The sequence below is a fragment of the Chrysochloris asiatica genome, unplaced genomic scaffold (genome assembly GCF_000296735.1).
Source record: "Chrysochloris asiatica unplaced genomic scaffold, ChrAsi1.0 scaffold00227, whole genome shotgun sequence".
Taxonomy (NCBI): Eukaryota; Metazoa; Chordata; class Mammalia; order Afrosoricida; family Chrysochloridae; genus Chrysochloris; species Chrysochloris asiatica.
This window is the reverse complement of record NW_006408745.1, coordinates 1543075-1569538: the sequence shown is the minus strand read 5'-3', so window position 1 is coordinate 1569538 and position 26464 is coordinate 1543075. Positions and strand designations below refer to the sequence as shown.

At 36.6% G+C, this 26464-nt stretch overlaps 1 protein-coding gene across 8 annotated transcripts in view; it reads right to left on the bottom strand.

The window, feature by feature from the left end:
• MEF2C (myocyte enhancer factor 2C) overlaps window positions 1-26464 on the bottom strand; it is a 131162-nt gene that overhangs the window by 15510 nt on the left and 89188 nt on the right. For all 8 annotated transcript variants that reach the window (XM_006873181.1, XM_006873179.1, XM_006873183.1 and 5 more), the window contains 2 exons: window positions 19660-19846; window positions 16685-16732 (listed from right to left, as the gene is read on the bottom strand). In XM_006873181.1, coding sequence (XP_006873243.1) covers window positions 16685-16732; window positions 19660-19846 — 235 coding nt within the window. The remainder of the gene's footprint in view (window positions 1-16684; window positions 16733-19659; window positions 19847-26464) is intronic.

Genomic DNA, 26464 nt, shown 5'->3' with positions numbered 1-26464 from the left:
TTCACTAGCATGATCTTTTTTTCACTCTCCCAAATTAACCTTGTAATCTTTGACCCTTCACTCTCCCGTTTTCAATGGCACAGAAACCAAATATTTTATTTTCAGCAATGTCTTTTGGTTGTACCTATTCTTTCCAACTCTGTTGCCACCATACCATTTTAAATTTGCATCATCATTTGACTAGGACCTTTCCAGAACTCCCCATCTGGGTCCCTGGTTTCTAGCTGAAGGCTTCTTTACCACACCAGAAGGTGGGTTTCTGGAAGTCTGTGAATGCCTCATAGCTGTATGCAAACTTTTGTGTGTATGTGTGATGTTACATTTCTTGTACAGTCTCAATCCATCCATGGAAAACTTTCTCAACTTCTACTTCTATTACGTTTATTTTTTCATATATAGCTTAACACCTAAAGCTATATAAGTTGGGTCAGTGCCCTGCCTGGTTCTTAGGACTATCTATAATTTGACCCCATCTATCAATTTACCCTAATTTCCAGTGGCCACAGCCAAGTTCAGTGTCTTCTTAATATGCCTGAGTCTTTTTTCCAGCACTTCCCCAAAAGGGTGTGTTCTTTCTCCTGTCCAATTTAATACATCCTTTAAGGATAGGCTAAAGTACCAACTCTTTCAGGTAACCTTTCAGAGAACTTTAGCCGATGATGAACTCCCCTTCTAAATTTCTGCTGCAATGAGAGTTAGTGATAGTCTGTAAGGTACTAGTTCTTGGAAATGTTTCAGGTGCTCAGAAAACAGATACATAGGATACACCCTGTGCCATCAAGTCAGCTCCAACATATAGTGACCCTGTGTGAGCTATCTACAGGAGCACACAGTCACATCTTTCTCCCATGGAACAGCTGGTGGGTTTGAACCACCAATCTTGCAGGTAGCATACCAATGCTTATCCCACAGCACCATCACAGCTCCTTGATAGACAGAATATGTTAGAAAATCTTGTAATTTTTCTAGAATAATGTTAAAAGTGAAGTTACTGGGGGAATATGGGATGAGAACTGAAAATCTAATGACTAACTTGTTAATTTCAATATATATATATACATATTACATATGATAATTTTCTCTTTTAGATAATGATTGCATATTGATGACCAAATATATGATTGACTCGAGCTGCCTATCAATGAATCATATAATGCAAATGTCAAGAAACCATGCAAGGGCACACCTACTAAATGTGTTGAAAACAGGTCATTGGTCTTTATTTCCACCTGTTGCACCTGTTAGTCATTTCAGACCACAAGAAAAAGAATCAAGTAAAACAGAAGTTTTCCTAATGAAAATGAAAACTCTAATACGAAACTAGATCTTTTTTTTCACAATGACAAGTGTTTATTGCCACTGGTTGTCACTATATTAAGATGAATTTTACTAACAATTTTTTCAGACAGAACTTTCCACAAGAAAATGGGCTTTATGATATCCTAGGAAGAAGAATGATGGGAGGGTAGCAATGAAGGGCAAATAGAATTTTATTCAGTGATTTAGAGAGAGATTTCCTGGAGAGAGGAAATGCATGATAGGTCTCAGAAGGACTTGCTTCAAATGCAATGAGCTCACTCTTTTCCAATGACAAAGAAATACTGGCTATTTTAGAGGCAGTTTTCAGAGGTTGGAAAAGTTGCTTTGCCTAACATGCAGGACTCCCGGATCATGCTAAATGTTACACTAACTATTTACTAAACTTGATCCTATAGAAAATAAGTAGACAAAGATCATTAACTCTGTGTTAGGCCAACAACAGTAGTGTCAATGGCAAAGAGATCACAGGGGGTGTGACAGCTATTAGGAAAGCAAGCTAGGATGCTCCTGCCACAAACTACTTGAGGAATGAATGAGTCTGAATGCGTAAACAGGGTGAAAAGATTTACAAAGCAGTCATCAGGAGGCCAGTACAAAGTTTTCTGTTAGAATTCCTTCAATGCTTAGTAATGCTTTCATTAGCGTGAAAGAAGCATGAAAATAATCTGAATCAGAGGCTCCAAGACATTTTTTGGAGGTCATCTCCAACATGACCATACAATAAAAATATTAATAACATCAAACACTTATATATTACTGAACAATGATATCAGAAATATCAAACATGCATTGTGAGTTCAGAATAGTGCCAGGTATTTAACAAAATGCTATGTAAGTGTTTGTTAGTAAATGTAGATATAAATAAATTCTTAATCCTCACAAGGATAACAGTATTATTTACCAAGAGAAACCATTTGTTACCTAATAAGGAAACTGAAGAACAGAGAGGTCAAGTAACGTGCCCAATATCAAACAGTGAAAAATTGGAGGAGCAGTGATATAAATCCAAGCATGACCAGACTCCATATCCTGAAGTCAACGTTTCCTTGCTCCTTGAGAGTTGGTTATGCTGTGAGACTGTTAAAAACGTTCATGTCAAATCTCATTGTAAAATTACAGGACTATTAAGGATGACAGGAAATAAATGCAAGAACAAGGTCAGGAGACTAAAAGTCTTTCTAAGCTAAAGATGACGTTGATGCTCAAGGAGCACATTATATGGTCAACTTGGGATCATATATAGAAGTTAAGGCTCAGAAGAAGTGGAATTTACATGAAGAGGATAAATAAATACTTACTAATAAGAAATATGGAGTGGTGGCTCTGTAGGATAAGCACTGGACTACAAACCACAAAATTGGGTAGTTCAAGCCACTAGTCACTCTGAGAGAGAAAGACAAGGCTTTCTGCTTCTTCAAAGATTTATAGCCTCAGAAATCCTGTACAGGGTCACTATGAGTCAGAACCAACTCCATGGCACTTAATAATAACAGTTGTCATTATTGTTGTTAAGTTCTGTCCAGTTGGTTCTGAATCACAGCAATCCTGTATAGGGCTTCTGAGGAGTGGCTGGTGAGTTTGAACTGCAGACCTTGTGGTTCAAACCAATCTTGCAGTCTAGCACATTATCCTGCAGCACCACACAAGGATAAAAACAATAACAGATAGGAAATATTTGTATTACCTAGAAGGATTAGTAAATACTAAACACCACAGTGGTTGAAAATCAGGAAAGCTATGCACCAGTGTTGTATCCTTTCACCATATGAACTCAATCTTTCATTGCAACTATTCATCTCTCATACTTTGTACATGTCAGGAGGAACCAGTCTCTGGAGAAAGACATCATGCTTGGAAAAGTGGAGGGCCAATGAAAAAGAGGAAGACTCCCAACACGATGGAAGGACACAGTGGCAGCAACAATGGGCTCAAACATAACAACTGCAAGGCTGGCACAAGGCTGGGAAATGTTTCATTCTGTTGTGCATATGGTCACTATGAGTTGGAACTAACTCAACTACACCTGACAACACTAACAACATTAAACCTGTATGGTGAGCAAATATATCAAGAAGCTAGAGTATATGAAAACAAATATGACATTGAAATTGAAGGAAGGCTCATCTGCAAAATGCAGATGACATAACATTACTTGCTGAAAGCAAAGACGACTTAAAACACTTACTGATGATCAAAGATTACAGTCACATCCTATGGATTACGGCTCAACATAAAGAGAACCAAATAAGAAGCATCATGATAAACAGAAAATATGGAAATTGTCAAGGGTTTCTTTTTCTTGGATCTATGACCAATGCTTATGGAAGGAGCAGTCAAAAAATCAAACGACATATTGCTTTGGGCAAATTGTCTGCTAAAGACCTCTTTTCACATGTTAAAGAACAAAGATGTCACTTTGAAAACAAGGTGTGCCTGACCCCAAACCATGGTTATCTCACCCGTCTCACATGCATGTGAAAACTGGACAACGAATAATGAAGACTGAAGAAGAAATGGTGTATTTGAAGTATGGTGTTGGCAAAGAATATATCATGGACTGCCAGAAGTACAAACAAATCTGTCTTGGAAGAAGTGCAGCCAGACTGTTCCTAAGAAGTGAAGATGCAGAGGCTTTGTTTCATGTAATTTGGGCATGTTATAAGAAGGGAACAGCACCTGAAGAAGGACATACTTGATAAAAATAGAGGATCAGCCAAAAAAGGAAGACCTTCAAAGAGAGGCTACAGTAATAAGTTCAAACACCGCAATGACTGTAGGGTGGGACAGGTTCAGGCAGTGTTTTGTTCTGCTGTACACAGGGTCATGTGAGTCAGAAATAACTTGACAGCACGTAATGACAAACACCAAAGCTGTTTAACTTTCAGTGTTCTATTGAAGTGGATGGTTAAATATGCTCTTAAAAGTAGATTTTATAACATTTTAGCCAATAATCTTCTTTCCTGTAATAAACTTAGATGGTAAACATACTTAACTACCTACTATCTCAATTTAGGAGACAAGCTTTTATCAGAACCACTCAACATGATAGCAAAATACTAGTATTCTACAGTATCTACTATTAGTTTTTATCTGAAAGACAATTTCTAATATACAGATGAAGAAAATTGCTTTGTTTAGTAAATTGTTAATGGCATCTGATTTTGGGGAATTTGGAGCAAACTGCCTCAAGAAAACATTAAGCTTCCTATAGTCGAACCTCTGATGGTATTTATCAATTTGCTTGCTTTTATTTCAGCAAAGTGTTTTTTTACTTTCTTAGGTTATATAAAAAATGCAATTTTGAAAATATTTAAATCATATGGTCTTGATAAACCAGAAATGTCATATACATGATAATGCTCACAACTATAAATTAATTTATTTGACATGGAAATGTTTCTAAAATTAGAAGTTCGTTTTCAACATCAAGTCATTGTTTTATGTATCAAATGCATATGTCTTTACATACGAAAGTGCCTCCAATTTTATGTGATAAACTTGCACATTAAACTTATTATTCTACTAGAAATTATGTTCTTAAAATATTTTTAATGGAAAAATATGACTTTCCAGACTTCAGTCCTATTCTGCCTTGAATGCCTCAAAACCTGTTAAAAGCTGTAGGAACTATATGTGATTCAGCTGCTGTGAATCATCTTTTTTTTTTTTTTTTTGAGGTAAAAAGAGATCTTTTTCATGGGCTAGCTCTAAGGGAAAAGGCAACCACAAAACACTTGGGGGTCAGAAATCTGGGAATGATGAAAATTTCAATATGCTTAATGTAGAGTGGGGGCAAATCAGATTTCTGATTTGTATCCTGCTAAAAGACTTCTGATTACAGATTCTTAAACATAAAATCAAGACTCCACTCTTTCTGGGGGTTCCTTAGGGGACTAATGATATAATAGTATATAATGTTATACACTGAGGAAAATCCTCTGAAACCTCAGTGACTGCTGTGATGTATTCTTAGAAAAATACCCCAATACACCAAAGCCAAGACTATTCTTGGCTGTACCAGTTAGAGGGCAGCAGACATTCTAAAAGGAGACTTGACCCTGGATGCTGAGCGAGAGCTTTGTGAATTTCACAGTCCTGTTACTCCTTGGACTGTGTTCTGTTCAGTGATCTCTGGTGGAATTAGCAGTGTATCTGACAATGAGATATGAAACTTTAAACATGCAACATATATTATAAACTGTGGACAGTGAGACATAAGCAGTTTTTACTCACTGCTAAACTGGTTTCCCAAAGATTGAGAGCACCAATGCTAGCGGACCGCTATAATTTGTCATTATAGCCCGGTGAGTTAGGCATCTATGTCCCAACTTTTGGAAGATGAGGAAACAGGTTCTAAAGAACCCTGAGCACATCAAGTCAGTGGGCAGGAAAGCTTTGATTTGAATCAAAAACTCAGGCTGCTTCCACTACCTTATTACAAAACCCAGATGTTTCCGATTTAGAATGCATCCTTATATTCCATTCTCTCTTTATTTACAAATAAGTAAGAAATGGACAATAATGACATTTCCAGTGTAGAAGAGCACTTAAAATAGATCGCTCTACTTTGGGCACTGATTCACTAAAGGGATAGTTGTAATTGTGCCATAAAAGTGATATTGAACCTTTCTATCTTTGAAAATTCCACTGAACAATGAATGATAGATTTATGACTCACTTAATTGTTCACTTCTTGCAATTTGGGGGCTGTCTCTGTGCTAAAAATGAGGGGGTGTCTTCATTATTGACACAATCGCTCACTCTTTCAGTCATTTTTATAAACAAAAATATTGAGACAGCATAAATTAGAGAGAAGGTGACAGAAGAGAAAGAATAATGACTTGTGGTTTTAACATTTACACAACTGCTGCAAACACATCAGAAGTTCATAATGTTCACAGTGAAATGTGCTGCACTGCACTGTGCTGCTTTCACATTCTGCCTCAGATTTATTAATATAACTGCTTCACTTCCACTCTTGAGTAAGGGCGGCCATAGTCTACTTCTCTGTGAAACCTACGGAACAGCTACTCTATCACCATGATTCACTCACTGCACATACAATCAATATTACTGGAACTCTACTGAACTCCTTTTCTTTTTCTTTTTTTGAGGTTAGAAATCAAGTATATAGACAACTATAATACTAACAATTGTTGTTGTTGCTGAGTGCCATCAAGTCAGCGGACGCATAGCAAGCCTATGCACAACAGAAAGAAACCTGCCCATTCCTGTGCCGTCCTCACAACTGTTGTTAGGTTTTGAACCCACTGTTATAGCCACTGTATCAGTCCATCTCACTGAGGGTCCTCTTATTTTTTGCTCACCCTCTACCAAGGACTGATAATGCATCCAAAATATATAACATGAACATTTTTTTATTCTATGGAGCAGTCTGGCTATACTTTTCTCAAGACAGATTAACATTAACAATAGCTAACATTTGTTAAAAGCAGAGAGTATGCTCTAGGTGGTGCAAACTGTTCAATATTTGGCTACTAACTGAAAGGTTAACCATTGTAATCTATCCATCGGTGCATTGCAAGAAAGGGCTGAAGATCTCCTTCCGAAAGGTGAGCCATCGAAAATACAACACAGCACAGTTATACCATGGCACACATGGGTTGCCATTAGTTAGAACTGACTCGACGGAAAGTGATTTTTCAAAAACTTATTCTGTGGTGGAAACTATGGTGGATGCCTTGCATAGATATCCACACACAGTTCTCCCAACAATTCTTCAAAATGAGAGTCACAGAACTTCCAAGGGCAAAATGTCATCCCTAAAGGAGCGTATAAGTCATGTACTTCCCTTAGTCATCTCATTATTCCAAATATCTGTCTTTGGAAGATTTTCCCAAAGTATGACTTGAGCAAAAAAATCCTTCTCCACGATTTTATCATCTTCTCTGATATGCTTAATTTTAAAGTAAACCAAAGATTCCTTTATCATGAATATTAAATAAATCAATGTCATGCTCAAACATAGAAATTAACCAAAGATTTAGATTTGTTCTTATTATGATATTATAATCATGTATTAGTATGCTGTTGTTTTTAAGTGCTGTCAAGTTGGTTCCAACTCACATTGATCTTGTATAGGGTTTCCTAGAGCAGCTGGTAGATCTGAATGGCCAACCCTGGGGTTAGCAGTCTAGTGCGTATGCTACAGCAGTATGTTGTTGTTAAGTGCTATTGCATCAGTTCTAACTCATAGCAAACATGCATCGTGCTTGCAAGGAGTGACTAGTGAGTTTGAACCATCAAACTTGTGGTTAGCAGACCAGTGCTTTATCCTACAGTGCCACACTAGGACTCCTATAGGAGAATTTTGTTGCTGCTAAGTGCTGTCAAGTCAGGGCTGATTCATAACGACCCTATATAGGTATCCAAGGAGTGGCTGGTGAGTTTGAACTGCTGACCATGCAGTTCAACTGACCTCACAGTCCAGTGCTTATCCTATAATGCCACACCAGGACTCCATAGCAACATACCAGTTGTTGTTTTTTCTCTCAGAATACAAATACAATGTAATCAGTTCTGTAACACAACTAGGGGAGGTAACAGGGAGCTAAAGTCATGAAAGTGAAAGTGCACTGTGTTAAAAAAAAACAAAAAACGGTTAAATATTAAATTAAATGTCACTTACAGCAATTAAAATAATGAAGAAATTCAGTAGACACTTAGCACTCCATGGGCACATATTTAGGATATGGTTTAAAACAAACCATTTGGTTTTAGTGCAATAGTTTCCTTTAAATTAGCTAATAGTCTTTCAAATATGAGACTGTAATGTTACCATATTCTCTTTGAGTTGAGAGCTACGTGAAAACTATACGATATACATCTAACTGCAAAATCTAAGTGATTTTACATAGTTCGGACAGTTGTTGACAAAAAAAAAACTATAAATTATACTCTTGACCAAAAACTTTGAAGTACTATGTGAGAAAGTCCCTGGTAGGTAAATGGATTTCCAAAAGAGGGGTTTTTTAACCACATCCCTCCTTCAGCATCTGCTGTCTGTTGGTGCACTATTTCACATCACTGATAATTATGAAAAGTACTTTTTTTCCCATATGATCTCCAAATAAAATCCTATGGTGATGCCAAAAATAGGAAATAAAGAAATCAAAAGTGTATAAGGAAAACAGATTGCTAGTAGGAAAAAAATAATTTTGAATAGAGCTAATATTTTAGGGGAAAACATTAATTGTTTAAATTTAATATTAAAAATGAACACTTTTTTTTTTGCAACAGTTCCACTCTTCAGTTAAATCAATGGGAAATGAGTGGATTTTCTTTCACAATGCTTTACTGAATAGTAAAAAGAGAGACACAATTTGTGAAGCCAGAAACCATAATAAACAAAGGTCTCTCAAATCTGCTAAAAGTCTCCCTGTTGTTGGTTGCTATCCAGTTGCTTTTGATTCACAGCAACCCCATGTGACAGAGAATAGTCCCACAGGGTTTTCTAGACTTCAATCTTTATAGGAGCAGATCACGAGGTCTTTCCTCCATGGAGCATTTGAAACATCAACCTTTCTCTTAGCAGGCACGTGTTTAACTATTGTGCTATCAGGACTCCTTAAATACGCTCTAAGATGTTGCATTTTGAAATGTTTTTCCTTCTCAAAAATCACACTTTTTTAAGAGTTAAAGCCAGAAAAAAGGGTTGAAAGCAGATTGTGTGATATTATTCATAAAGACTGATGTCAAGGTACTGCTTTGTTTATAATTTGTCAGTTCTGGTATATATGGGAAGTAGGTACTGATTTTCTTGACCACGACTACATCACACGCTGTCAACTATCCAATTAGAGGACTAATTTTTTTTCCTTTACTAAGTCTTGATTTTAGATAAGTATATCACTGTTACTTAATCTCAAAGGATAATAATACTAAAGCTATATTATTGGAGCTTTGTTTGTATTGACTCCTAATGTAAAATTGAATGAATTCAGAGTTTTAGCTCAGAACAATTCAAGCGCACAGAATACTACTTGAAAAATGAGAACCCAACTACTAATGTCAGCATTTCTCTTTTCATTTGCTGTTTGAAGATACGTCAGGGAGTCAAATGAAAATAATACCTTTCTATGAGAAAGAGAAAGAGTCCTGATGTGGGGCTGTAGGGTAAGCACTGGACCAAAAGGTTGGTTTGAGCTGCAGGGTTGGTGGTTCAAACTCGCCAGTTGCTACTTAGAACCTCTATACAAGGTCGCTTGGAATTGGAACCTACTTGATGGCAATTAACAGCTAATGAAACTAGTTTTCTTATTAGAGAGTAATTTAATGGTTTAATTAAAATCCTCCACCCTTTCTTGAATATTGTGATCTGGATTTGTGTTTTCTTAGGCAACAAAAATGCATGCTCATAAAAGCCAATTTTTTAGACTGGGATTTTAACAATTTCACCAATAATTTAAATTGTTGAGTAAGAATTACAGAGAAGACTTTCTGCTTCATAAGAAAGTCAGCCAAATTTTTTAAAATAAGTATTCCTAAAAACAAATACTGGCAAAACGATGCTGATAGACAATAATTGATTATCCTATGATCCTAAGACCTTTTCCCACATAATCCTATTTTATAACATGATACTTTTTGTTTTCTAATGCTAAATGAATTACAACGTTGTCTAAGTTTAATTTTATGATTATATGATTGTAAAATTTTTGCATGTGAAAGGACCCTACAGTTATTTGTGTGTTATCCCCAAAATGAGTACTATGTTCAAAGATGCTAAGTTACTGCCCACAATCTGACTAGATGGAATCCTTTCTGAGTCTCCTCATTCACTGTTCATGAATTTATCCAAAGCAGTACACTGCCAGTACCAAGTCCCCACATACTTAGCGGATATAAATTAAGTATTCCAGAAGTGACAATGCTTGACAACCAAATGCATAAAATAGTAAACAATTAACAATCAAAATAAGGAAACAGCTGTTAGTTTCTTTTTATATAAAATTATATCTAATTTACAATAAATGCCAATTAAAATTATTAACCAATATACATAAATCTCTTCTGCCTTATTGTCAAATAGCTACATAGAGTATAAAATTCTCTTAAACTTTCAAAGGGATTCCGAAAAGTTATTGGGGGGGTGGGGTGGGAATCTCAATCAAGAGTCAGTTACTCCTTGAGCATACTGGTAGTATCAACTTAATAAAAGTCACATCTTGTTATAAAAGTGAAAATTAAGTATACTAAGAAGAGTGACTAATCCAATACAAGGCACTGTTGTGCTAATGGTTACTTCTATTAAACTTAATGATTAAAACAAAACTCAACTGAACTTGATCTTACAGTCATCAATAATCATTAAGATTAGCATGTCAAAAGCTTTAATGCATAGAGATATGACAAAATGTAATTTTAAAAGCAGTGACTTTGATTTTGGTTGTAGACAAAAAAGGATAAATAGATGAATAACTCAATTGAAATCTATAAATGTCACTACTACTAATGTATTAAGATGAATGACTGTATATTTTTTATACCAACTACAACCCCATCTTGTTACTTCATTACTATTTGCCTTTGTCTTTGAAGTTACTTCAATTGAAGCAACAAGAGGCCCATTATTTCAAAAGATTATTTGTGTTGATCTGAGATAACAACTCCTATTTACTTCCACATGTCAATGCTTTAGATTTTCCATGTTAGAAAAGGTAGAGCATGTTAGAGAAGTCACTTTAACTTTGCTCTATTGACCCGTGGTGCTCAACCATTTAATTGGATAATTAGGTAGTCATTGAATGTAATGTAGAACAATCCAATTTTTGTGAATTACAGGTTGAAAGTACATATTTTCCTATTTGAAATTACATAATTTCTTTGAATTAGAATGTCTATTTTTTTACATAAATATTACTAAATTTTATGTCTAGAAGATGAACTTTTCCTTTATTCAGGTAACATAGATTTAGTATCTCTGTCATGTCTTAATTATTTTGCTTTGGGATGGGCTCCACCTTGTGTAATTACTTAATCTCTTTGCACTCAGTCTTGCTATCTGTAGAAAGGGCATAATGTGAGTTTTTGATTTAAAGGAATATTTTTAGAATGATTGAGTTACTTTTTATCAAGTGAATAGTAAGCAATGAATTATATTTTTAGAATGATTGAGTTACTTTTTATCAAGTGAACAGTAAGCAATGAATTAGATTTCACGGTTCTTGAGGCAGTGGTAGAGGATAAGAAGATAAGACTGGAGAGAGTAGGGATGGTCCCAAAACAGGAAACACATGGTTGAAGAACTGGGAAGCCATTGTTGAATTTCAGACAGGTGAATTGGACTCTGTATTTAATTTATGGCTTTGGCAAAGAGCAGTCATGAGGAAAGTAAAGCAGGTGAAATGTGAAGTAAGGAAATGAATTAGTAGGGTTTGGAAACATCCTGTGATGTTTGTAAGCGCCTAAACCAACATTCTATCAATGGAGAAAAGATTGAAGTTGTCAAGGACTTCATCAATCATCAACACTCATGGAAGCAGCAGTCAAGAAATCAAACGACGTATTGCATTAGGCAAATCTGCTGCACAAGATCTTTTTATATACTGTGTTGAAGAGCAAAGATGTCAGCTTGAGGACTAAGGTGTGCCTGACCCAAGCCATGGTATTTTCAATAACCTCATATGCATGTGAAAGCTGGATGGTGAATAAGGAAGACTGTAGAAGAATTGATGCTTTTGTGTTAATGGTGTTGGAGGAGAATATTGAAAGTGCCGTGGGCTGCCAAAAGAACCAACAGATTTGTGTTGGAAGAAGTATAGCCAGAGTGCTCCTTGGAGGCCAGGATGGCCAAACTTCATCTCTTATACTTCGGACATATTGTCAGGAGGGAACAGTCACTGGAGAAGAATATCATGTTTGGTAAGGTGGAAGGTCAGAGACAAAGAGGAAGGCCCCAGCAAGATGGATTGGTAAAGTGGCAGCATCAGTGGGCTTAAGCATGGTAACAATTGTGAGATTGGCCCAGGATTGGGCAGTGTTCCGTTCTGATGTGCATACAGAGGCGGTACCGACTCGATGGCACCTAACAACAACAACAAACCAAAACAGTCTAACAGGACGATGAGAAATGTTTAGTAAATATCTTGGAAGCAGAGTTCATAAGATTTGGTTAACTCACCGGGTGATGGAATGAGGGAGAAGGATGGATAAGGGACTGCGTGGAAATTTTGCTATACTCTATGATAGATACGGAATCTTGGTGTGGTGCCGTATGATAAAGTACTGGAATACAAAGTCATTTTGAACCATAAAGTCGGAGGTTCAAACTCATCAGCCACACCTTGGAAGCACTATACGGGGGCTCTATGAGTCGGAATCCACTCGACAACACTTAAAAACAACGAACTGATTGATAGAGAGTCCTTGTATGGTGCTGCAAGATAACGGACTAGATCACAAGTCAGTTTGAAATGCAAGATGGCAGTTCAAACCCATCAGCTGCTCCTAGTAAACTCCATACAGGGTCGACTCAATGGCACTAAACAACAATGAGAGATAGGTCAGAAGTTCAAACCCACCAGCTGCTCCTTGGAAACCCTACACGGCACTTAATGACAATAACAACATGATGGAACTGAACTGAAAAAAGAGGATGCTTACTTTTTTTTTTGGGGGGGGGTATTTATTGTTGTTGTTGCTAAATGCTGTTAAGCTGGTTTCAACTAATAGCAACCCTGTGTAAGGTTTCCTACACTATTAATCTTTGCAGAAGCAGAAAGCCTCATCTTTCTCCAGCAGAGCAGTTGACGGACTCGAACCACTGACCTGTGGGGCTCACAGTCCAGTGTCTATCCTACAGAGTCACTTTGTTCCCCTTGGTATTTATAGGCATACAATAACTGTTAAGTTTATTTCCTCTTGTCATCTTCTTACTATTTTACAGGTTGATATGCTCTGGTAGCATAGTGGTTACAAGTCAGGCTGCTAACCTCAAGGTCAGAAGTTCAAAACTACCAGTGGTTCCACAGGAGAAAGATGGGGCTCTCTGCTCCCGTAAAGATTTACAGCCTCGGAAACCCTATGCAGGGTCGCTATGAGTCAGAACCTACTCCATGGTACACGACCACCACCATGACTTGAAATGTAAAATTAAGGTTTTGAAAATATTTCCCAAGACTGAAGACTATTTAACTTGATTGCCAAGTCTTGCTCTTTGGCCTCACCATTCCTAACTTTATCTAGCATCTTGAATTTCAATGACAACATTCCAAATTTTGAAGATCTCTTTTGGCCATTTTGCTTTAGTTTTCTTTTCTGCAAATGTAAAGACATTCTGGCTGGCCTCATTTCCCCCTGGTGTTATGTGATTCTCTGACATCAGCACAGATATATTCGGCTTTGACATATGATACTGGCCAGCATGAGAAAGAAGAGGAAGACGGCTGAACTTGTGAGCAGGATGTGACAGTTAAGCTCAAGACTAAATGGCATCAGCAACAGGTGTTCCTTGGAACCAGAGTCAGAAATGGCTCCTTCCTCTATTTTTAAAACATGGATAAGTGACTATATAGAAACTTTGAAAGTTATATGCACATTATTACAAGACAAGATATCTGTTATCATCAGGGGGGTGCAAATCTCTTTCTATTTTTCCCCTTTTCTTTATTTTTGAAGTAGAAGATTCTCATGCTTTTTGTAATGGTCCTGAGGTATGAGGATGGATTAGCTCAACTCTTAAAATCTTTTTAGTTCTATGATACATCCCATACATAGCTAACTTTTATGCTTACCAGTCTGAGTCTCTTTTTCTGTCCCCTGTGGGCCATTAGATTTAGTGGATTGTCAGCGAATTGACAATGGCAGCATAATTGAACAACCAAATGCTCTTTATTTTCAATATAGGATTCTAAAGCATTATAGCTCTTAAGCAGTAACAAGCAGCCACTTCCATCAAAATTGAGATACCCATTGCTTCCCTCATGGTTTTTTTCCCCCTTCTTCTTACTACATGCAATACCTTTCATCACTACTACTGACTGTTCTCAAAATAGCAAACAAACTAGTGCAGTGAGATATTGGATAAAACGTTATAAATCGGAATCATTTTTCTTACACAGTTCATCCTTGAACAACATACAGATGAGGGATGCCAACCCCAGCATCACTGAAGATTGACATATAACTTTTGACTTTCCAAAAACTTAACTCATAGTGGCCTACTGTTGACTGGAAGCTTTACCAATAACGTAGTCAATTAACATATATTTTGTACATTATATGCATTATATGGAGTCCTTGTTTAGTGCTGTGGAATAAGCTGTAAGGTCAGCAGTTCTATCCAACCCACTAGTCACTACTTGGAAACTCTATTCAGGGCCATTATGAGTTGGGACTGACTTGGTGGTACCTAACAACAACAACTGTATTGATACTGAATGTTTGTTGTTTGTTTATAAGATGAATTGTCTTCACATAGAGTAGACTGAGGGGGAGGAAGAATAAGAGGGGTTGGTCTTGCTGGCAGAGGCAGAGAGGTAGAGAATGTGTTTGGGGAGGTATGAGAGGCAGGTGCACACAGTGTAATTTTATGGAAATGCATTGTAATTTTTCACTTTTTTCATTTCTTCAAAAATATTTCTGTATTTTTCCTTCCACCATTTGCTTTAGCTTCAGTACCTATATCATAGAAAGGTCCAACATATTTATCAGAAAAAAATCCATGTATAATTGGACACATACAGTTAAAATATGTTGTTCAAGGATCAACTGTATTATGTTTGTTGTCTGTGACGATCCAATTCTTAGTTATCACCATTCTTTCAAACCATACTGTTGAGCAGGGACTTGAATTCAAGAAACCTTGTTCTAGCTTTGAGAGTTAATTTATCAGTAAGTACTTTTGAAGCAACTGAACCTGGTAGCATAGTAATTATGAATTGGGCTGCTAACCTCAAGGTCAGCAGTTTAAAACTACCAGCAGTTCGATGGGATGAAGATGAGGCTTCCTGTTACTGTAACGATTTACAGCTTTGGGAACACTGTACAGGGTTGCCATGAGTTTGGAACCAACTCCATGGTACATAATCAAATCATCATGTGGGTTTTTTTTTTTGAGAAATAAACTGAGCATTTGATTATTTTAGTGTCCAGAAAGATAGTGTTTTGAGTTTATGTATAAACTTGACCCTACCTAATTTTCAAAAGATAGGTAATAGTGGAAGTTAGTGCCATTTATTCTGTTTATCAATTCACTGTAAAATTCTAATACTATTTCTTTATCATTCACTGACTTAATGAGGAGCCAACATCAGAAGTGAAAAATATTACCCTCAAATGGATATATTTACAAAAGTGTTTTTGTATGCCAATTTTCTTTACCTTCTTTCTTATAATTAGCAAGCTATTATGTTTGACCCTGGCAAAATATTTTAATTAGACTGTCCATAGATATTTCAATAAACTTGATTTTTTTTTTTTTTTTGACATTTCAAACATAACCTTGTGTCATTCATGCCTGCCTCCTACTACTATAAATGTATAGCATGTTTCAGCTGCAGAAATTACCATGGTTACTTCTTATGCCAATTGTGAACTACGGTTGGCATTTAAAAGCGTTGTACTGCCTTGCCTCTGTATTGAAAATGATATCAATCTCTCAACAATTACAATATTAGGAATTGACATGGAACTCCTGAAGAAGTGTGACTCTGAGACCACTGGCCGTACTGTAAGAAGTTCTTACCAACTGAAATCTATTTAAGGGGCTTTAATGTGGTACATTACATTCATATTCTCCAAGAGCTCATTTTAATACCAAATGTGGCTGCATTTATTAGCAGTATTGTTGAATGGTTCTAAGAATCTTATTCCTTCCATTCTATTATATACTCTTTTAGGAATTATGTATTCCCTTTTGGTATTCTTTTGGTGGTTGTGAAAGTGACATACATTTAATGTGAAATGATTCAAACAGAAAACACAAATGCTATAGCTTGCTAAAGGTATTCTAGTGTCTAGGGATGGTATCCAGGATTAAGTTAATTTGGCCAGAACCCTCATTTCTCGGATTATGTTAACCAGTTGACGTTTTAGTAAGGAAAATTCTAGTCAACAAACACTCTTCCTTTAAGTTCTTGGTGGAGTCCTGGTATGGAGCCATAGGACAAACACTGGACTGCTAACTGTAGAGTCAGCAGTTCGAGCTCACCAGCTGGTCCTCTGGAAATCGACTTGACTGCACTTAACAACACGTTCTAGACAGCTTTAGAAAAGTGCTTCAGTGTTTTCTGGGGCCTCTCACAGACCGCTCAACTCTACTCTGTTCAAAAGACTTCCTTCCTTCCAATCACTTAGAAGAACCCTGAACCATGATATCGCAAGTACTGAAGTCTCTGCTTACCTGCACTGGTGCCTGCACCGGATGTGAGGTCTCCACTCATCAGACCACCTATAGATTAAAGAGAAAGATCAAAAGGAGAATGGCTAAAGACCCACTAAGCAAAACACTTTGCCTTTAGCAATCTCAGTATTTTGTCCTTTCCCAAAAGCCACAAAATTGCAAAGAATTGCCTCAGTCAGATGTAACAGCTGACATTTTTTTTATTGTGGCATGCTGTGTTCAAACCTTAAAAATACATTCAATCACTGACATTTATCAGAGTCTCTCTCTTTTTTATACGGATTACATTTTAAAAATACAGTCTTTGAATGGTCTCTGCCTTTTTATTATTTTGAGGTTTAATTTTTCCTAAATAGACGTTTTATGTTGATGCTGTTAGATACCATTGTGTAGGTTGACTCACTAGGGACCCTATGCATAGCACAATGAAACACTACCTGGATTTGCACCATCCTCACATTTTTGTTATGCTTCAGCCTACTGCTGCTGTCACTGTGCAATCCATCCCATTGGGGTTCTTCCTCTTTATACCAAGCAGGATGTCCTTCTCCAAGGACTGGTGCCTCCTGATAATATGTCCAAAGCATGAAAGATCCTTACTTATAAGGAGCATTTTGGCAAAAAGGTCTACCATATGCTTGGATAACCCTACAGTTGGTGTTTAGTCCTTTGTAGATATGTTTTACACAATTAATTCTGTGTAATGCTAATTACTTAGGGGTTTGGCCATTTCACGAATCTACAAACAATGAATTTACTATTTATTACCTAATAAGATGAAACAAGTTTTCACTGGCCACAAATTTAGAACAGATGCTTATTCATTGCTAACTTAAGAAAATGCATTAAAATTTGACAATGTTTGTTTATGAGAGTTGAGATGTTTCAGTAAGACATTGAATACAAAAAATTATTTTTAGTATTTAAAGAAAAATATTTAGCAGAAAGATAATAATGAGAATATAATTTAGATTAATTTCTAATTGCTTTCAAGTGATACTCTATAATTATTTGTTCATTTTTGAAATGTTCATTACATTTTAAAAGTGTTTATTATTTCCAATCAAAGAATATCTTGAAAATAAAACATCATTGAGCAACTTCTCCCATGTAAACTATCATATAATTCATAATAAAACATTTAAAAAAATCAATGAGTATGAATTTAACAAATGTGGAATTGAACTGAATTTTAGTATTATCTGAAAGGAATATATATGGATACTGAAAATTAAGAAATATTTCAAACAACATATTCAAAAGTAGAGAATATGGTACATCAAACTGCTTTAAATGCATCTACAAGATTCAAGATTGGTCAAGAATTTAAAAACATGACTTTTACTGTATTTTATATATAAAGGCAGGTATTTAATTATTATAAAGGAAAAAATTACCTGTGAATAAATGCTCTAAATAGTTCTGTGCCTAAGAAATTTTAGAACTTCCTATGGTGTAGTTTCTTAAAAATATAAGTTCAATATGTAATTGTTTGCTATATATGATTTAGAAATACAATTATTTTTCATGCTTCTTTTGGAAATACAAAGACATGGTTTGATGATAGTCAATCGACATTTCCTTATTTCCTCCTGTGAGCCTGGCAAATCAACAGTACACTCTTGTTTACAAGGATCTTCAAATCCAGTGGGCAAAGAGGCATGTTCTATAAAATTCTAATTTGATCTAAGTACTAAGAATGATCAAATTCCTTTTGAATAATGAATTATTTTCTCAGGAACTATGTTAAATTATAGAATAGCAAGGATCTGCAAGAAGTGTGGAGCCAAATTTGTAGCAACTGTATGTGTGTTTATTATGTGCTCATTTGTGACTCAATTTTTTTTTTAGCTTCACATTTATACATACTATGGGCGTCCTGGTGTGGCACTGTGGGTTAAGGCACTGGACTGCAAAGTTGGTTTGAACCACAAGGTTGGTGGTTCAAGCTCACCAGCTGATCCTCGGAAAACCTATACAGGTTTGCTATGGGTCAGAACCAACTTGATGGCACTTAAAAACAACAACAACAACAACATACCATAAGTGTGCCTTTGTGTCTTAAATCCTTTCTGGGGCAAGTTAGTGTCTAAATAACTTAAAAATTGACCAAAATACAAGCATACCTTGTTTTAACATGTTCTACTTTATTGGGAATCCTGGTCTGATATACAGTAGGATAAACATTGGCCTATTAACCACAAGGTTGGTGGTTCAAACCCACCAGCCGCTCCTCGAAACTCTATACGGGGTCAAAGTCACTTAACTACAACAACATTTTACTTCACAGATACTGCATTTATTTTTCACAAATTGAAGATTTGTGGTTTCCCTGTATCGAACCTAATGGTGCCATTTTCCAAACAGCATAAGCTTACTTTGTATCTCTGTGTCACATTTTGGTAATTCTCACAGTATTTCCAACTTTTTCATAATGCTATTGCATACGGAATAGACTATAGTATAGTGTAAACATAACTTTTTATTATGTGATGAGACTCGCTTTATTGCAATATTCGTTTTTTGAGGTGGTCTGGAGCAGAGTCCACAATATCTTAACAATAACCAAGTGGAGTAAAAATTATCATTGATAAGAAACATGAACAAAAAGGAAGGTTTCACAGTGGAGGTGTTATCTTTCTGGGAAAAAGAGGGAAAATGACACCACTCTACGCAGAGGAGGAACATAAGCAAAAACATGGAGACAGCATAATTGGCACCCTCCTTGAGAAAGTACATGGTTAAAATGTAGCCATATAATGGGATTGGCCAAATACAGGCTGTAAAGGTAAACTGTAGATAACACTAGAAGGATTTAAGGATTAGACTTTATTTTGTAGAGGACCTAGTAGTGGGTAGAGGTTAAACAATGATGAGACAAAAATGGAAAACTGAAAAAAGTTGACATTTTGCTGACTAAACTGTCTTGGTGCCTTCTACTGACTTGTTAACGTGAGGTCCTTATTAGGACATACCTGTGTTACCTGCACTTGGAGGTCGATGTGTTACACCTGGAGACATACTATTCCTTTGCAGAGAAGGGTGGGCCAGTGGCAAAAGGTTGGGGTTTCCCAGTGAGCTGACGGGGTTGCTGTACACCAAACTGTTGTGACTGGACACTGGGATGGAGACTGGCATCTCAAAGTTGGGAGGTGGAACAGCCTGTGGAGCAGAAAAAACATGGTTCAAAGAAAAAAAATGGTAAGAGGATCCCTGAAGTAGCAGTTTTTATTTTTTCAAGAAAAAAATTCCAAATTCAAAACCAATTGATGTCTAGAAGTCCATAAAGAAGAGCTCTCAAGATGTTCAGCTCGTAAATTGATTTCTTTAATGTGCTTAGAACATTTTCTTTGCAACTATTAGAAAACGTTTCACTTTTGTTTAAGACAAAGCCCCATTTCATTAGACTCCATTGTCTTTGAATTCCATTCCATTAAGTAATAATTGTTCATTTGTGATATCTGAATCTGGTGCCAGAAATGACTGAAAGATCAAAGGTACATGATTGTGATGACTTCACAGAGAAAAGGGAGGATTAAAATGCAAACTGGAGTCTTCAGGTTTAATTGCTTATTGAAGCATATTTATGCAGAAGTTTAATGATATAAAATCATTTCCAGGAATGTGAATAGCACATATACCTAAATTATTATTTTTTGAAGTCTGTCTTTGAAAGTAACTCTAAAGATAATAGACATTTTAAGATGCAGGATTCAACAGAACATTTATCATTCAACACTTCACATTTTAAAATGATAGCTCAGAATATATGTTACGTTTCACATTTAGGGATATATTGCTCTGACAACTGGTGAGAACTTTATCTCAAAATGAGAGAGCTGGCAAATGAAAATACTGTTTGACTATTGCCAGAGGACTCATAGAATCAGAATATGCAGCATTCTTAATATGAAATTGATATGGATGATAAATATATTAGAAATGAGGTTTATTTAGAGCAGTCAGTCCCTTGGGGGTTCTCAAGCCATTGCAAAAGTGTAAATGCGTATGTGCATGTGGCCCAGAGACATCAGCTTTATTACTCCTTTTCTCTAACCCAAACATAGACCTACTGCTACTAAGTGATTGGCTGGCCTGCATCATATGCGATCATTTGAACAATTCTGTTTATCCTGGTGATAATTATGCTATTAGTTATTCTGCCTTATTTTCTGTTTTTCTCATTTTTCCTTTTTTCCATAATCTGGACATGTTAATATTGCCAAGTGTAAATGTTTCACCCTTCTTTTCTTTAATATGTATTTGTTTCTTCCTTGTTTTAGAGGAGAATTAAAAATGTTCAGGTGATACAGCAATACAGTTTTTCTTCATTAAACTTCTCTGCTGTAATCAGGGTAAAACAAAATAAAAAATGTTTTGATAGTGCTATAAAAAATATAAATGTCTGGTGAAATAAAAAAGAACATGTATTATATTCTACACAGGATATATATTCTTCTGTTTTTTGGTTTTTTTTGTATTAGGAAACACTGTTGCAAAAGACTTCTTTAGAGAGCTAAAGAGGAAAGATGTCACTTTGAGGACTAAGGTGTGTCTGACCCAAGTCATGGTGTTTTCAACCACTTCATATACACATGAGAGCTGGATAATGAATAATCAAAACTGGAGAGGAATTGATATCTCTGAATTATGGTATTGTCAGTGAATATTGAATAGATCATGGGCTGTCAGAAGAATGAATAAATCTGTGTTGGACGAAGTGCAGTCAGAACCCTCCTTGGAAATGAGAATGCTGAAACATAGTCTCACGTATTTTGGGCATGTTATTAGGAGAGACCAGTCCCTGGACAAACATATGCTTGTTACTGTGGAGGGTCAGTGAAAAAGAGGAAGACCCCCAGCAAGATGGCCTGTGACAGTGGTTGCAACAATGAATTTAAACTGAACAAGAATTGTGAGGATGGTACAGAATTGCATAGTTTTTTGTTCTGTTGTACAAAGGGTTGTTGTGATATATAACAGACTCAAAGGTACCTCACAACAACATATACGATATAAAAGAATGTAGCTCCAAATTTCTAGTCTTTTTGAACAAAAAAATATTAGTTGGTATAGAATGAATAAAATGTTGTATTCTTCTATTAGAAAACCAAATAGAAACTACTCTAATGTCCAAAATCACAAAGTAAAGTGACTATTCTCTTTTTTCCCTTCAGATTCCCTCTCAATTATCTAAACTTTGCTCTGTGCTCAGGGGCCTGACCCCTCTAGATTGCATCAGTCAGGCTCCCCCTACCCTCTGGCTTCAGCCTGCCAATGGTGGGAAGTTACCTGCAGAAGTTCAAAGAAGGGGAGGAGACAGAGATCTAAGTATTATAACAACATAACTTTCCTATTGGGCCCAGGCTGGCAGAGGCTGGAGTCCCATTTTTGAAGACCATGGTATTTTTGGTTTGCTCTCTCCTACCCAAAGACATAGACTTTGATGTGTTCAGGAAATTTCTTCTTCTTACTCCTTTAGGCATAGGCTGGTAATAGTTTCTTGGTTTCAATCCCTGCTATATTTCACTACTCCTTTGGACTTCCTTTAACTCTGTCCATTTTAATAGACTCTCTTCAAGTACTCTTTTGTGTGCACCATGTTTCCTGCTAGGACACTGAACTACAAAGCAACTCTCTAGATCTAGAATGGTGGTACTCTCCAGGGGATGGCACTACGTCATCATTGTTCAGTGTTAATGAGTTGGTTCTCACTCACTGCACAGTCCTGCACTATATTCATACTTACTGCTATGTTTGCGTCTACTGTTTTAGCCACTGTGCCAATCCATCTCTTTAAAGATGGTTCTCTTTTGTGCTGACCATCTACTTTACCGAGCATGATCCCTCCTGATAACATGTCTAAAGTATGTGAGACAAAGTTTGGCCAACCTTGCTTCTAAGGAGCATCCTGGCTATACTTCTTTCATCACAGATGTGATTGTTGTTCTGGTAATCCAAGGTATATTCAATATTTGTCACCAATACCATAATTCAAAGACATCAATTCTTTTCTGGTCTTTCTCATGCATTGTCCAACTTTCACATAAATATGAGGTAACTGTACCTGACTTGGGTCAGGTGTACCTTTGTGCCCAAATTGACAGTTTTGCTTTTTTTAATATTAAAGGGATCTTTTGCAAGAGCTTTGCTTAAAGCAATACAGCCTTGGATTTTTTGACAGCTGTTTCCATGGACATTGAAGTTCCAAGTACATGAAATCCTTGACAACTTCAATATAATCTCCATTTATCTTGATGTTGCTTATTGGTCCAGCTGTGCAGACCCACCCCCCTTCGCCCCCCCCATTACAGGAGGCTGTAGTCTTGAATCTTCATCAGTAAGTGCTTCAAGACCTATTGGCTTTCAAAAAACAAGGTTGTATCACTTGCATAGTGCTGGTTGTTGATGAGTTTTCCTTCAATCCTAATGATAGGTTCTTTTTTATATAGTTCACCTTCACAGATTATTTGCTCAGCATACAGACTGAAAAAGTATGGTAAAAAGATATAACCCTGACTCACAATTTTCCTGATTTCAAACCACACAATATCCCTTTGTTGTGTTTGAATGATAATCTCGTGGTTTATCTATAGCTCCCACATCAACACATTTTCTTGAATACCCATTTTTCTCAATGTTATCTATCCATAGCTTGTCATGATCCTCACATTTGAAAGTCTTTGCATATTCAACAGAGCACAGGTAAACTTCTTTCTGGTATTCTCTGCTTTCAACCAAGATCCATCTAACATCAGCAATGATAATCCCTCGTTCCATATCCTCTAAGAAGAGCTTGAATCTCTGGCAGTTCCCTGTTGATGTATTGCTTTTAACATTTAAAATTACCTTCAGTAAAAATTTACTTGTCTGTGATATTTATGCTATTGTTTGATAATTTCTACATTCTGTTGGATCACTTTTCTTTGAAATGGGTGCAAATAGGGATATTTTACAGTCAGTTGGCCAGGCATCTGTCTTCCAAATTTCTTGGCATAGACAAATGAGTACTTCCAGCACTGCATCTGTTTGTCTAAAGATTTCAATTGGTATTTTGTCTTTTCTAGGACCCTTGTTTATCACAAAGTCTTCAGTACAACTTGAATTTCTTCCTTGAATACCATCAGTTCTTGATTATATGCTACCTCCTGAAATGGATGAATGTCAAATAATACTTTCTGGTTCAGTGTATTCCTTCCATTTTCCTTTGATGCCTCTTATGTTGTTTAGTATCTTGCCCTTAGAATTCTTCAGTATTACCACTCAAGCCTCGGTTTTTCACTTCAGTTATTCTAGCTGAGTATCTTCATTCCTTTTGGTTTTGTAACTCCAGCTCTTTGCACATTTCATTAGGATACATTTTGTTATCAAGTTGTCCTTTGAAATCTTCTGTTCAGCTCTTTTACTTCATCATTTAATCCATTTTCCTTAGCTACTCTACAATCAAAAAGCAAGTTATAAAGTCTCTTCTGCCATCAATTTTGGTCATTTTTTCTGTCTTTTAAATGACCTTTTTGGTTTCTCCCCCACAGCTATATGGGTTACATTATCTCATCTCATAATTTCTCAGGTCTTTGGTTGCCAGTGTTCATTCAGTTATTTAGTTCAAGGACTTGGATTAAGTTACTTACTTATTCCCTGTAGAACTACTTTTCTGAATATTGTACACAATGTTGATTGTATCTCATTAGGGAGCAAAACTCATTTTTCCCCTTGTGTGGATAATATGCATAACCCAAATAAAGATGATTATTAATAATCATGTAATGAATTCTTGACCAATCTAACAACCAGTTCAGTGAATCTCTCTCTTCGTCTCCCTTCTTCTATCACCCCACTCAAATTATTTGATTTCCAGTGTTCTCAACTGTAAATAATTTGGTGATGATTATTATACAATTCACTTGTGTTTGGATAGACAGCAGTTAGATGTAATTCTGATTTTAGAGTATACATCAAGACTATAGAATTAATAAATATGCTTATATCCTTTGCATTCTCTCGACCTCTAGTTTTATTTGCTTATCAACATTATGAAGTAGCTATAATAATTTTAGAAGAAAATTATATGTTTAAAAATGATCATGCTGATTTACCTATACACATGGATGTAGTAGCTCAAAAAAGGGAATACATCTTTACAGCAAGGCTCACTCCCACACCCTCAGTACACAGGGTTGGCAAGGATGGGCAACTCAGACATTGGCTACCCAAAATGGGGGCGGGGGGGGGAGGCTCTAAAGGCATGAAATGACTTGCTTTACAAGCTTTCAAGAGGGAGTCTAGTTCCAGATGGGGAAGAGGTAGGTAGAATCACCACTGAATGATTTCCAATCTGTTGGGACTGGGCTGGCGAAAGGAAATGGGGATAAGACTCTTGTGGTACAATAGTGAATAACTGCCATCAGGACTGACTGTGAGGATCGGAAATGTAGAGGTAGATGTTTTTTGACAAAAAGAGGGGAGTGATTGATTATGCAGCCCAGGAGCAGAGGTCTCTGGGACCATCAAGTGAGAAGAGCGGAGAGTGTGACCCTACCTAGAGAGGCAGTGATGCCTGGGATGGAGACAGAGACTATGACTTGGACAGGTGGGAGCGGCTGGGGACACTAGACTCTGGGAAGGAGAGGGGCTGTGTGCTGACGGCCGGGGAATGGGGGCAGGTCTGTGGGGTGTATCCTTGGTTATTTGATGATGCATGGAGGGGATTGTAATCATTGCAATGAAATGAAATACGATAGGATGAATGTAAAACTGATGTTCTCCCATGTAAACCCATATAATTCACAACAAAAACTTAAAAAAAAAGAATGATCACACTGATAAGATATCTTAGCAAGTCAGTAAGAACACTACCTTTCATATCAGAAACCTCACTGTGTAACAAATTGCCAGCTAGCCAGGCAGGTCATTTAATGTCCTTGTAAAGACCACAATTTTCCTTATCTGAGACATGAAATGGTTATATCCATAAAGACACTAAATGGTTCTGAACATTTTCTAAGGATGCAAAGGGACTATGTTGTTGTTGTGTGCCACAGATTCAATTCTGCCTCATAATGACCCCATGTGACAGAGAAGTACTGTGTCATGGGGTTTTCTTGGCTGTAACATTTACAGAAGCTGATTCCAGGTCTTTCTCCCCCAGAGCTACTGGTGACTTGAGCCATTGACCTTTTGGTTAGCAGCTGAGTGCTTAATCATTGCACCACCAGGGGTCATTAAAATGACTAGATTAATATGCATATTAATGCATAAATATTAACAAAAAGTTCATGGGTTTTTTTGGCCTTTTCAATATTAGGAACTATTGTTGTTAAGTGCTGTCGAGTCGGTTCTGACCCACAGCGATCCTGTATAGGGTTTCTGAAGACTGGATAGTGAATTTGAACTGCCAACCAAACTATCTGAATTAATTTTCGCCCCATAAAATATTAAAGACATGAAGTAGTTAAAAGCCTGCTAAGGAATCAGAGGCTAGTTCCGAATCTTTGCAACACTCAAGAGAGGAAGGAAGAAGGCATTAGGGGTGATTAAACAAAATGTTGTAGGCAGAACTGGCTATATAATTTGTAGGGTTCAGAACAAAATGAAAATGCTCAGCCCTTAAAATTTTAATATGAGTTTCAAGATAGTGACAACGGCGCATTAAACTAAGTATGGACCCTCTGAGATCAGCGTGCCATGTAACGGCACTGGTCTCATGCCCATGAAGTCCTGGCGTTGAGAGATACAGCTTTGAAAGTTTAAAAGGGCTTAAATTCCATCCCTGAACAAAAT